Consider the following 14717-nt stretch of genomic DNA (forward strand, 5'->3'; position numbering starts at 1 on the left):
TTGCCAACTCCTCAGTAAGGAAAGTAGCCATTGGTTGTCCTAAAAGTCGCGAGAAGTCGCTACATGACGTCATCGCCTAATTTGCATAATTGGCCATGTGCATGTCATTGTGAAGGAAGCTGTAGGAGAGAGGAACAACGTCGTGGGAGAGACAAAAAGTGAGTAGAAGACACCCTAAATATGTTTAGAACTACAAATGAACTTTCTTCTGTCGAATTCTTTTTTTTTTTTACAATTCCAACCCTCCTCCTTTATCAGTGCTTGGGACCAGCAAAAGTGACCCAAAAGAGACACTGGCGGTGTTACTTAGTTTTTATTTTATTTTATTTTTTGTTTAGTTTTCTTAAGTTTGGTTTGGTTTTTAACCTTATGGTCCACTTAGGAGCCTACAACAAGTCACAGTAAAACATGAACATTTTTAACCATATCATTTTAAACATTTTTTTTTGTATACAATCTACATTAACAATCTAAATGGACCAAAAAGAGACAATAGAAAAAACTGTCAATGGCAAAGTGAGAAAACGATGGTAACTAGTCTGGCCCTAATTCAGGTTAATTGTTGTTGTTTTTTCAGACCCCCCTCCACAGACACACAGGCTGTGCTGGCTCACAGAAAGAGTGGGTCATTGTCATTTTGGTCAAGGCTCTCTATGGCATGTTCAGCAACTGAGGGAGCTGATTTAAATGAGTAAGCAGCTGATGTGCCAAAAAGCTGCAAAATATTATCAGGCAGCTAGTGCTCATAGCAAGCCTCACCAGACAGCTACAGTCCATATCGAATGTACAGGATGGAGTTAAGGGTCTGCAAGGACATCCGATTTCTAAGTTTGCTTTTTACCACACTCATCTGGCTGAATACTCTCTCGACTTCAGCATTCGAGTGTGGCAAGGACAACACAGACACAGCAGCCATGGCAAGTTCTTGAAACGGGTTGATATCAGCTGCATCCCTGAACTTCCAAATCTCACTCCAGAAGCCCAGTGTGTTTTTTGTCTCATTCCATTTACTAAGATGGATGGCACGCCATTGCTGGACAATCTTGTCTATCTCTGCAGGGGAGTAGCCAAGGAGCTTATTGTGCTTTGGAGTTTTCCTCCACATTGAAAACTGACATGTACTGCAATGCTTCGATGTTGTCCGGCAGTCTCACCCTCAGCTCATTAGTGAGGGAGATGGTGAAGGCTACACACCGCTTTCGGACGTTGTTTTCATCCTCAGGCTCAAGGTGGAGCTCAGCTGCCTTTGACTCAAAAAGGTAACCAAGGTACGGTTTGGGACTGATGTATCCATCTATTGGCCCTTTGAGTACATCAACATTTGCCAGTGGATTCAGCACCCTGCTGCTCAGACTTGATCAGGCTAACCAAGTAGCTTAAGAGGATCTACTTGCTCTCCCTCAAAAGCCTTGACGGCCAACTGTACCTCACCCAGCACTGACTTCAAAAAATGTCAGATACAATATGTTTTGAGGATCACTGTACATGGAGTATACAACCTCAGCCATGTAGCAGTGTTCACTGGACATGGTGACTGTGAAATGCAGCCTAAGCTCCTCCCACTGGTCCAAAATGTGTGAAACCGCGGGTTCAATGGAGAGCCAACGTGTGGCACGCGCCTTGGTTATCTGTAAAGGTTTCTCCTCCTGTCTCATATATGGCCTTGTAGGCCTCAATGCGCTTTGGAGACACTGAAAACCAGTTGTAAGTCTCTCGTACCAAGTACTCCACACTACGGGGGATGGTGTCATTGGAAGCATGACTTACAGCAAGCTGCAGAGAGTGGCACACACAGCGAATAAGAAGCAGATCTTTGAGGCCATACTCCTCCTTCAGCACTTTATGGACCCCATTGTTAATCCCCGTCATAACAGAGGCATTGTCAGTCCATATCCCCAGGAGTTTCTCTTTTTTAAGACAACACTTCGAGGAAAGCCACAACAGCACAGGCTATAGATTTGGCATCTCCTCCTTCCAACTCAACAAGCCCCAGAAATGTTGATACAATTGTCTGCTTGGTGTCACTAAAGTACCTTATCACAACCCCCCAGGTACTTAGAAACACTTACATCCGTGGACTCATCGAGGAGGAGGCTGAAACGCTGGTCACCCACATCTGCGACCAACTTTTTCAGAAAGTATGGTGCTAGAACACCATTAATCATTTCAGTGCACTTTGTCCCGTGCATTTTGAAGTGGGTAGCAGCAGTGGAGTCTGAGAAAGCAGCTCTACATGCTTCTCCAATGTGATCACATGCCAGCATGGAACAGTGTTCAGCGATAGCTAATGCCATGGTGGCCTCAGCCTTTTTTGCAGAGTCAATTTTTTAAACCATAAATGTTTTGGGTGGAACTTCTATAAGGCTTTGCCTTTTGAGTATGTTTTTGAGTTGTCATGTGTTTTTTTACATCACAGTTTTGGCGTAGAAATCAGCCTTACAATACAGGCAGTATGCCCGTGTATCATCTCCAATAAACGGCTTCAACCAGCCTTTGAATTCAGGGTTTGATTCCCACTCCTTTCTGTATTTTTGAGTGTACAGTTTAGACTGAGACATGACGAGCTAGCCAGCTAGATGTTTAGCTTATGTCACAGAGAGGCACACACACAGTGGACGAGGTGAGTAAGTGACTGAGGCTGTGGGAGTCAAATGCAGTGATTTATTTTTGTGCAGTGATTTATTTTAGACAAAGAACATTTTTACATCCCGCCCTGAATATAAGCCAGGGCGGGATCAGCTTCCCATTTGCAGTCTGGACGCGGAGGGGTGAACATCTCCTGCTCTGACTGCAGCTCGGAGGGACTGCTGCGCGAGGACTGGGCCGCCTGTGAGTGCTTTGGGACGGGGGTGGGGCCCACGGCAGCACCTGCTGCTCGTTGAGAAGAGTAAGAACGATAAGTGCTTTCACGTCAGAGTCTCCAATTACACCAGAAAAAGACGCTAGATTTGTCGCTAGTCGATTTTTATTTAATTTAAATGTGTCGCTAAAGGGGTCTGAATACTTGCTAAATATAGCGACAACGTCGCTAAGTTAGCAACACTGTATCCGCAATTCAAGGGCCGAGGGCTGTCTACTTTGAGTTTGAAAAGCAGCCTATGGCTCCACTTCTGGGGTTTTCTTCTTCAAAATAAAACGCTATTAACACTTTTGGGTAAAGTAGAGCACACCATCTACTGTTGACAGAATAGTATCACAGCTTTGGAAGAAGAGAGCCAAACAAATGTATTCCCAAACAGCCTTGAAAGCATGTGTGTATAGTGCGTATGTTATCGTGTGTTTGTATGCATGTGTCTATGTTTGTGTTGTTTCCCAGTCCCGCTGTTCCATAAGGTGTATTTTTACCTGTTTAAAAAACATCTGATTCTACTGCTTGCATCAGTTACCTGATGTGGAATAGAGTTCCATGTAGTCATGGCTCTATGTAGTACTGTGCGCCTCCCATAGTCTGTTCTGGACTTGGGGACTGTGAAGAGACCTCTGGTGGCATGTCTTGTGGGGTATGCATGGGTGTCCGAGCTGTGTGCTAGTAGTTTAAACAGACAGCTCGGTACATTCAGCTTGTCGTCACCTCTTACAAAAACAAGCAGTGATGAAGTCAATCTCTCTTCCACTCTGAGCCAGGAGAGACTGACATGCATGTCATTAATGTTAGCTCTCCGTGTACTTTTAAGGGCCAGCCGTGCTGCCCTGTTCTGAGCCAACTGCAATTTTCCCAAGTCCCTCTTTGTGGCACCTGACCACACTACTGAACAGTAGTCTAGGTGCGACAAAACTAGGGCCTGTAGGACCTGCCTTACTGTTTGACAATAGAAACACCTGAGGAAATGAGGAATACAAAGTATGTTGAAAGCAGGAGCTTCCACACAGGTGTGGTTCCTGAGTTAATTAAGCAATTAACATCCCATCGGCATGTATAAAAATGGTTGGCAGGCCATTAATTTGGCTACCATGGCTATGTCCCCATAGGATGACAATGCCCCCATCCACAGGGCACGAGTGGTCGCTGAATGGTTTGATGAGCATGAAAACGATGTAAGCCATATGCCATGGCCGTCTCAGTCACCAGATCTCAACCCAATTGAACACTAATGGGAGATTCTGGAGCGGCGCCTGAGATAGTGTTCTCCATCAACAAAATACCAAATTATGGAATTTCTTGTGGAAGAATGGTGTCGCATCCCTCCAATAGAGTTCCAGACACTTGTAGAATCTATGCCAAGATACATTGAAGCTGTTCTAGCTCGTGGTGGCCCAACGCCCTATTAAGACACTTTATGTTGGTGACATTTGCTTTGCCTGCAATGCTTATGAGCTTCATGAAGGTACCCCTGCAAAATTATGGCACATTTGTGGTAGTCTAACTAACTGGAGCAGCAATCCATTGTGTCCTGGCTAAGATGGCCTCACCTGGCCAACAGTGGGTCCCAGTCCCCTAACTCACCTGGCCAACAGATGGTCCCAGCCCCCTACCTCACCTGGCCAACGGATGGTCCCAGCCCCCTACCTCACCTGGCCAACGGATGGTCCCAGCTCCCTACCTCACCTGGCCAACGGATGGTCCCAGCCCCCTACCTCACCTGGCCAACGGATGGTCCCAGCCCCCTACCTCACCTGGCCAACGGATGGTCCCAGCCCCCTACCTCACCAGGCCAACGGATGGTCCCAGCCCCCTACCTCACCTGGCCAACGGATGGTCCCAGCCCCCTACCTCACCTGGCCAACGGATGGTCCCAGCCCCCTACCTCACCTGGCCAACGGATGGTCCCAGCCCCCTACCTCACCTGGCCAACGGATGGTCCCAGCCCCCTAACTCACCTGGCCAACGGATGGTCCCAGCCCCCTACCTCACCTGGCCAACGGATGGTCCCAGCCCCCTACCTCACCTGGCCAACGGATGGTCCCAGCCCCCTACCTCACCTGGCCAACGGATGGTTCCAGCCCCCTACCTCACCTGGCCAACAGATGGTCCCAGCCCCCTACCTCACCTGGCCAACGGATGGTCCCAGCCCTCCAGAGATGTCTAGGCTGTGGTTCTTCATGATGTAGCTGGTGATCTCCTTCCAGTCATATCCAAGAGGAGGTACTATAGAAGTCACTGTGGGTAACCTGTCGTTCTGCCATGGATCATCAAGACTCATGTTTACTGTATCTGGGCAACCTGTCGTTCTGCCATGGATCATCAAGACTCATGTTTACTGTATCTGGGCAACCTGGCGTTCTGCCATGGATCATCAATACTCATGTTTACTGTATCTGGGCAACCTGTCGTTCTGCCATGGATCATCAAGACTCATGTTTACTGTATCTGGGCAACCTGTCGTTCTGCCATGGATCATCAAGACTCATGTTTACTGTATCTGGGCAACCTGGCGTTCTGCCATGGATCATCAAGACTCATGTTTACTGTATCTGGGCAACCTGGCGTTCTGCCATGGATCATCAAGACTCATGTTTACTGTATCTGGGTAACCTGTCGTTCTGCCATGGATCATCAAGACTCATGTTTACTGTATCTGGGCAACCTGTCGTTCTGCCATGGATCATCAAGACTCATGTTTACTGTATCTGGGTAACCTGTCGTTCTGCCATGGATCATCAAGACTCATGTTTACTGTATCTGGGTAACCTGTCGTTCTGCCATGGATCATCAAGACTCATGTTTACTGTATCTGGGCAACCTGTCGTTCTGCCATGGATCATCAAGACTCATGTTTACTGTATCTGGGCAACCTGGCGTTCTGCCATGGATCATCAAGACTCTTGTTTACTGTATCTGGGCAACTTGTCGTTCTGCCATGGATCATCAAGACTCATGTTTACTGTATCTGGGCAACTTGTCGTTCTGCCATGGATCATAAAGACTCATGTTTACTGTATCTGGGCAACCTGGCGTTCTGCCATGGATCATAAAGACTCATGTTTACTGTATCTGATTGTTATGTTGTTAATGCACAGAAAATGGTTATACTGTACACAGAGTTACAGTGAGGGGAAAAAAGTATTTGATCCCCTGCTGATTTTGTACGTTTGCCCACTGACAAAGAAATGATCAGTCTATAATTTTAATGGTAGGTATATTTTAACCATGAGAGACAGAATAACAACAACAAAATCCAGAAAAACGCATGTCAAAAATGATATAAATTGATTTGCATTTTAATGAGAAAGAGTTCAATCAGAAAGAGTTCTGGCTCCCAGGTGTCTTTTATACAGGTAATGAGCTGAGATTAGGAGCACACTCTTAAAGGGAGTGCTCCTAATCTCAGCTTGTTACCTGTATAAAAGACACCTGTCCACAGAAGCAATCAATCAATCAATCAGATTCCAAACTCTCCACCATGGCCAAGACCAAAGAGCTCTCCAAGGATGTCAGGGACAAGATTGTAGACCTACACAAGGCTGGAATGGGCTACAAGACCATCGCCAAGCAGCTTGGTGAGAAGGTGACAACAGTTGGTGCGATTATTCGCAAATGGAAGAAACACAAAAGAACTGTCAATCTCCCTCGGCCTGGGGCTCCATGCTAGATATCACCTCGTGGAGTTGCAATGATCATGAGAACGATGAGGAATCAGCCCATAACTACACGGGAGGATCTTGTCAATGATCTCAAGGCAGCTGGGACCATAGTCACCAAGAAAACAATTGGTAACACACTACGCCGTGAAGGACTGAAATCCTGCAGCGCCTGCAAGGTCCCCCTGCTCAAGAAAGCACATATACAGGGCCATCTGAAGTTTGCCAATGATCATCTGAATGATTCAGAGGAGAACTGGGTGAAAGTGTTGTGGTCAGATGAGACCAAAATGGAGCTCTTTGGCATCAACTCAACTCGCCGTGTTTGGAGGAGGAGGAATGCTGCCTATGACCCCAAGAACACCATCCCCACCGTCAAACATGGAGGTGGAAACATTATGTTTTGTGGGTCTTTTTCTGCTAAGGGGACAGGACAACTTCACTGCATCAAAGGGACGATGGACGGGGCCATGTACCGTCAAATCTTGGGTGAGAACCTCCTTCCCTCAGCCAGGGCATTGAAAATGGGTCGTAGATGGGTATTCCAGCATGACAATGATCCAAAACACACGGCCAAGGCAACAAAGGAGTGGCTCAAGAAGAAGCACATTAAGGTCCTGGAGTGGCCTAGCCAGTCTCCAGACCTTAATCCCATAGAAAATCTGTGGAGGGAGCTGAAGGTTTGAGTTGCCAAACGTCAGCCTCAAAACCTTAATGACTTGGAGAAGATCTGCAAAGAGGAGTGGAACAAAATCCCTCCTGAGATGTGTGCAAACCTGGTGGCCAACTACAAGAAATGTCTGACCTCTGTGATTGCCAACAAGGGTTTTACCACCAAGTACTAAGTCAATGTTTGCAGAGGGGTCAAATACTTATTTCCCTCATTAAAATGCAAATCAATTTATAACATTTTTGACATGCTTTTTCTGGATTTTTTTTATTGTTATTCTATCTCTCACTGTTCAAATAAACCTACCATTAAAATTATAGACTTATCATGTGGTCCTCTGTAGCTCAGCTGGTAGAGCACGGCACTTGTAACGCCAAGGTAGTGGGTTCGATCCCCGGGACCACCCATACACAAAAATGTATGCACGCATGACTGTAAGTCGCTTTGGATAAAAGCGTCTGCTAAATGGCATATTATTATTATTATTATTATGTCTTTGTCAGTGGGCAAACGTACAAAATCAGCAGTGGATCAAATACTTTTTTCCCTCACTGTATATGGTTCTACCGTACACTGAGTATACAAACACTAGGAACATCTTCCTAATATTGAGTTGCACCCCCAATTTGTTGGGGCATGGACTCTACAAGGTGTCGAAAGCGTTCCATAGGGCTGCTGGCCCATGTTGACTCCAATGTTTCCCACAGTTGTGTAAAGTTGGCTGGATGTCCTTTGGGTGGTGGACCATTCTTGATACACATGGGAAACTGTTGAGCATGAAAAACCCAGCAACGTTGCAGTTCTTGACACAAACCGGTGCGCCTGGCACATACTACCATACCCCGGTCAAAGGTAATTAAATATTTTGTCTTGCCCATTCACCCTCTGAGTCGCACACATAAACAATCCATGTCTCAATTGTCTCAAGACTTAAAGATCCTTCTTTAACCTGTTTCCTCCCCTTCATCTACACTGATTGAAGTGGATTTATCAAGTGACATCAATAAGGGATCATAGATTTCACCTGGATTCACCTGGTCAGTCTATGTCATGTAAACTCGGTGTACAGTGGCCATGTAAACTCAGTGTACAGCGGCTTGCGAAAGTATTCACCCCCCTTGGCATTCTTCCTATTTTGTTGCCTTACAACCTGGAATTAAAATGGATATTTTTTGGGGTTTGTATCATTTGATTTACACAACATGCCTACCACTTTGAAGATGCAAAATATTTTTTATTGTGAAACAAACAAGAAATAAGACAGAAAAACGGAAAACGTGAGCGTGCATAACTATTCACCCCCCCCCCCCCCCCCCCCCCCCAAAGTCAATACTTTGTAGAGCCACCTTTTGCAGCAATTACAGCTGCAAGTCTCTTGGGGTAAGTCTCTATAAGCTTGGCACATCTAGCCACTGGGATTTTTGCCCATTCTTCAAGGCAAAACTGCTCCAGCTCCTTCAAGTTGGATGGGTTCCGCTGGTGTACAGCAATCTTTAAGTCATACCACAGATTCTCAATTGGATTGAGGTCTGGGCTTTGACTAGGCCATTCCAAGACATTTAAATGTTTCCGCTTAAACCACTCGAGTGTTGCTTTAGTAGTATGCTTAGGGTCATTGTCCTGCTGGAAGGTGAACCTCCGTCCCAGTCTCAAATCTCTGGAAGACTGAAACAGATTTCCCTCAATAATTTATTTATTTAGCGCCATCTATCATTCCTTCAATTCTGACCAGTTTCCCAGTCCCTGCCGATGAAGAACATCCCTATAGCATGATGCTGCCACCACCATGCTTCACTGTGGGGATGGTGTTCTCGGGGTGATGAGAGGTGTTGGGTTTGCGCCAGACATAGCGTTTTCCTTGGTGGCCAAAAAGCTCAATTTTAGTCTCATCTGACCAGTCTCCCATATGCCTTTTGGCGAACACCAAACGTGTTTGCTTATTTTTTTCTTTAAGCAATGGCTTTTTTCTGGCCACTCTTCCGTAAAGCCCAGCTCTGTGGAGTGTACGGCTTAAAGTGGTCCTATGGACAGATACGCCAATCTCCGCTGTGGTGCTTTGCAGCTCCTTCAGGGTTATCTTTGGTCTCTTTGTTGTCTCTCTGATTAATGCCCTCCTTGCCTGGTCTGTGAGTTTTGGTGGGTGGTCCTCTCTTGGCAGGTTTGTTGTGGTGCCATATTCTTTCCATTTTTTTATAATGGATTTAATGGTGCTCCGTGGGATGTTCAAAGTTTCGGATATTTTTTTATAACCCAACCCTGATCTGTACTTCTCCACAACTTTGTCCCTGACCTGTTTGGAGAGCTCCTTGGTCTTCATGGTGCCGCTTGCTTGGTGGTGCCCCTTGCTTAGTGGTGTTGCAGACTCTGGGGCCTTTCAGAACAGGTGTGTATATATATATATATACTGAGATCATGTGACAGATCATGTGACACGTAGATTGCACACAGGTGGACTTTATTTAACTAATTATGTGACTTCTGAAGGTAATTGGTTGCACCAGATCTTATTTAGGGGCTTCATAGCAAAGGGGGTGAATACATATGCACACACCACAGGCACAGTGTGGAGGTATCTGCACACAGGAACAACAGGTCAAACGTTTCTGCATTATGATGCATTTAAACACGACACTACACAATTCTATAGCAGACATGTTAGCATTAAACAATGCTATGTAACTGAATGTCTAGAAAATTAAACAACATTCTAAAACCACTGAAGAGACTTTCTGCTTAACTTGACATTCACAGATGCATATAATCTCAAACTGTTCAAATGTGTTTTTAAAGGTAGATAATGTCTGATATGTTATCATTGAATGTGATGTTAGATGATGTGTTTGATGAAAGGTTGTGATGTAACACGTTATGGGAGTCTCACATCCCAGCGGGCTTTTAGTCACACCCCCAGTAGTTTGGCAGCCAGGTCATGTCCAGAAAGAAATACTGTTGAGCTGAATCTCAGGAGTGAGTCAAAGAACTACACTTCCCAGAGTGCACCCGCAGCTTTTGGATGGTGAACAAGAGGAGGACTTGACATCCCAGTAGTTTGGCAGCCAGGTCATGTCCAGAAAGAAATACGCTTTGTTTTCCGGTTGAAAACTTTCTGGCTGGATAGGAAGTAGAAAACGACACGTGCTCTTAGAAGCAAGCCATTCATAAGGTATTATTACTGTGTAATTACCATTCATAAGGGATTGTTACTGTGTAATTACGATTCGTAAGGTATTGTTACTGTGTAATTACCATTCATAAGGGATTGTTACTGTGTAATTACCATTCGTAAGGTATTATTACTGTGTAATTACCATTTTAACATGTAATTGCTTAGTAAATACCTGGTAATGTTTGTACTGTGTAATACATTTAAACCAATATGTCTTCCTTTTACGATTCACTTCTGAAGTTACAGAGTAGAAAAACTCGCTTACCATGCTCTTTCACTGAAGGAGATGGAGGTGGTCCCAGGTGGGGCATTCAGGACCTTCTGTGAGCCAGTGTACAGGATGTCGATACCTGAAGAAAACACAAGGAACCAACACTTGTTAAGTTTCAACCTTAAAATCTGTAAGCTCTTATGGTAGTAAAATGAATTAAACTAGTAGTAATGATATTTTCACATAGTGTGTAGCGAAGTTATATGCAGGGTCACGGTGCATCTCAATCTTCCAAAGTACTAGCTTCCTATTAAGCATCAACATAGTAATCACATGAATACAGAGGCAAACCTTCCCCCAGGGCCTTCAACTAGGTGGTGTAAACCTGTCTGTGTATCCCGGAGCAACGGGTGGCTCTGTAACACTGATGTCATCTTTGCTCATCCATCTGTTATCTGTTATACCTACAGGTCCCTGTACTATCTGTTATACCTACAGGTCCCTGTACTATCTGTTATACCTACAGGTCCCTGTACTATCTGTTATACCTACAGGGTCCCTGTACTATCTGTTATACCTACAGGGTCCCTGTACTATCTGTTATACCTACAGGGTCCCTGTACTATCTGTTATACCTACAGGGTCCCTGTACTATCTGTTATACCTGCAGGTCCCTGTACTATCTGTTATACCTACAGGTCCCTGTACTATCTGTTATACATACAGGTCCCTGTACTATCTGTTATACCTGCAGGTCCCTGTACTATATCCAACAGGGTCACTACAACATCATACCTTGTTTGTCCATGTAAAGTGGTGCACCTCCCATTGAAGCCACACAGTCAACGAGAAACAGACAGTTGTGCCTTGCAGAAAGTAAAGAGAGGTGTTACTTTCTGCAATATGCCCGATGCTGTAACTTTATGCTGTGTGTTGTCTGTTGGGTTTTTATAACCATTTACATTGAAATGGTAGCTGAAGAGGTGGATAGGGGCTCTTACTCGTGACATATGTCTCCACTGCCATCTAGTGGATGAACTACTCCTGTGGAGGATTTTCCATGGGTTGGGAAGAACCGTACAGGCTTGTGTTTGGCCAGGGCCTGGGGGCAAAACGGTGACATGACAGGTCAGAAATACCAGTCTTGATGCACAGAAAGAGATGGGCCCTGGTCGGAAGTAGTGCACTACATAGGGAACAGGGTGCCATTTTGGGACGCACACATGGTCTGTCGGATAGCAGCAATTTGGTATCTCTACCAAATGACATTTGTGTCATTACCCGATTTGATTTCTTCATTGGTGAAGTAACCCCCCCCCCCCCCCCCCCCATTTGGGACACAACCCGTGCTAATCAAGTACCCCATCCTCTCTGCCATCTCCGCTGCCCGTTCTCCCCAGATCCCATTGACTGCAGTGAGAACCCCCTCCCCCTGGCTCGACGGCGTTGAAGAATGGCACACTCCATGTTGTTCTGGGTCTGGAAGGCGTACTGGATCCCGCTCTTGATGTCACTCATTATCTAGAAACGAATACAGTACATCGACAGTGACATTATTAGGACCAAGATTATGTGGTAATCGGTGATGATTAGGACCAAGATTATGTGGTAATCAGTGATGATTAGGACCAAGATTATGTGGTAATTAGTGATTATTAAGACCAAGATTATGTGGTAATCAGTGATGATTAGGACCAAGATTATGTGGTAATCAGTGATGATTAGGACCAAGATTATGTGGTAATCAGTGATGATTAGGACCAAGATTATGTGGTAATTAGTGATGATTAGGACCAAGATTATGTGGTAATTAATGATTATTAGGACCAAGATTATGTGGTAATTAGTGATGATTAGGACCAAGATTATGTCGTAATTAGTGATGATTAGGACCAAGATTATGTGGTAATTAGTGATGATTAGGACCAAGATTATGTGGTAATCAGTGATGATTAGGACCAAGATTATGTGGTAATTAGTGATGATTAGGACCAAGATTATGTGGTAATCAGTGATGATTAGGACCAAGATTATGTGGTAATTAGTGATTATTAGGACCAAGATTATGTGGTAATCAGTGATGATTAGGACCAAGATTATGTGGTAATTAGTGATTATTAGGACCAAGATTATGTGGTAATCAGTGATGATTAGGACCAAGATTATGTGGTAATCAGTGATGATTAGGACCAAGATTATGTGGTAATCAGTGATTATTAGGACCAAGATTATGTGGTAATCAGTGATTATTAGGACCAAGATTATGTGGTAATCAGTGATTATTAGGACCAAGATTCTCATACAATGATTAGGTCCATTTGCTTCAACACTGTAATGTACAACTGGTAGTAACAACCTATACTAACACTGACAGATATATTGGCTAATCTTGAAATGTTCATACAACACTTTTGTTTGGCCAGTTGGAGATCACGACCCTATATGTGACCAAGCAATAAGAAATACTTAAGTAACTTAAAAATAGCCAACAGATTGGTTTACGAAGTATCTAAAATATCAAATCATATGGGTTAAATTCCAGCATGAGACATGCGCGTAAATCGTGCGTAAAAAGTTCGCATTGCGCGCGGCTATCTCCAATTGAGATTCGGCTGTGGGTCGTCATCCATAATCAAAGTTTAAGCAAGTTCTTTAAGCCTACCTTGAACATTTCTGGATGCATGTGACCGATGATTTGGCTCGGCACCCCGGCCCGCTAAGATCCGAGGAGGAACATTGGACGGATCCTGGTCCAAACAGATGTCGCTGCGAAGCCACGAACGGTTTCAGGAGACATTTTGGTTGGCGGGGACGGAGACGGATGACATGACTCTAGCAGGATGGTCGGCGGGACGGAGATGAGGAAAGGTACTGAACTCCGACTCAGTAACCTGCCTGACTGACTCATCTGACCAACGAGGCCTTTAAACACCGCTGGCCTCGCCTCTGTGTTTTGTTTGCATAGACAAAAGTATTTGATTTTAAATATACTTAAGTGTCAAAAGTACATGTAATTACCTAAAATATACTTAAGTATCAAAAGTAGAAGTAAAAGTATAAATCATTTTCAAATTCCTTATATTAAGCAAAGCAGACGGCACCATTTTCTTGTTTTTAAAATGTACGGATAGCCAGGGGCACGCTCCAACACTCAGACATAATTTACAAAAGATCCTGAGTCCGCCAGACCATAGGCAGTAAGGATGACCAAGTGTTATCTTGATAAATGCGTGAATTTTACAATGTTCCTGTCCTGCTAAGCATTCAAAATGTAACGAGTACTTTGAGTTGTCAGGGAAAATGTATGGAGTAAAAAGTACAATATTTTCTTTGGGAATGTAGTGAAGTAAAAGTAAAAGTTGTCAAGAATATAAATAGTAAAGTAAAGTACAGATACCCCAAAAAACAGTAGTACTTTAAAGTATTTTTACCTAAGTACTTTACACCACTGTGTATTACACACTATTTTATAAGTTATTTTCTTAAATGTATTCACCACACATGGGGTTAGCCATTGACCACCGCTGCTTCAGTAGGTCATAAAATGTTGTCCCACACTGTAGGCAGAATTCAGCAGACACTGACTTTTCCATTCAGTCAAAAAAAAAACTCATGGTAAAAATGATGACCTTGATACGAGTCTAATAAAACGTGTGTTTGTGTGATCATGGGATTCTGCCCTGTCATCTTTGTTTCAGGGAGTTTATGAGCTGATATGGTTCCTAGATTTCTGACAGTGTCTGTTTGGTCAGAGATTACTAATTGACACGGAGAGACAGTGGACAGGCACAGGAGATGAACCCCCCCCCCCAGTCCTCTAGTCCCTTAGCTGTTGTATGAATCTACTCAGTTTAGGGAGAGAGAGAGAGAGAGAGAGAGAGAGAGAGAGAGAGAGAGAGAGAGAGAGAAGAGAGAGAGAGAGAGAGAGAGAGAGAGAGAGAGAGAGAGAAGAGAGAGAGAGAGAGAGAGAGAGAGAGAGAGAGAGAGAGAGAGAGAGAGAGAGAGAGAGAGAGAGAGAGAGAGAGAGAGAGAGAGAGAGAGAGAGAGAGAGAGAGAGAGGAGAGAGAGAGAGAGAGAGAGAGAGAGAGAGAGAGAGAGAGAGAGAGAGAGAGAGAGAGAGAGAGAGAGAGAGAGAGAGAGAGAGAGAGAGA

At 44.4% G+C, this 14717-nt stretch overlaps 1 protein-coding gene across 1 annotated transcript; it reads right to left on the minus strand.

Annotated features, from left to right (window-relative positions):
• Positions 1-4708: 4708 nt before the first annotated feature.
• LOC311120044 (alanine--glyoxylate aminotransferase-like) lies at positions 4709-12368 on the minus strand. The gene is given in 8 exon segments (XM_084194673.1): positions 4709-5161; positions 10271-10299; positions 10621-10705; positions 11362-11432; positions 11568-11696; positions 11928-11998; positions 12000-12017; positions 12019-12368. Coding segments are annotated over 8 exon segments (651 nt in total). The 5' UTR covers positions 12085-12368; the 3' UTR covers positions 4709-4979.
• Between the last annotated feature and the right edge of the window lie 2349 nt (positions 12369-14717).

This window comes from Coregonus lavaretus (assembly GCF_964263955.1).
Source record: "Coregonus lavaretus genome assembly, contig: HAP1_SCAFFOLD_784, whole genome shotgun sequence".
Lineage (NCBI taxonomy): Eukaryota > Metazoa > Chordata > Actinopteri > Salmoniformes > Salmonidae > Coregonus > Coregonus lavaretus.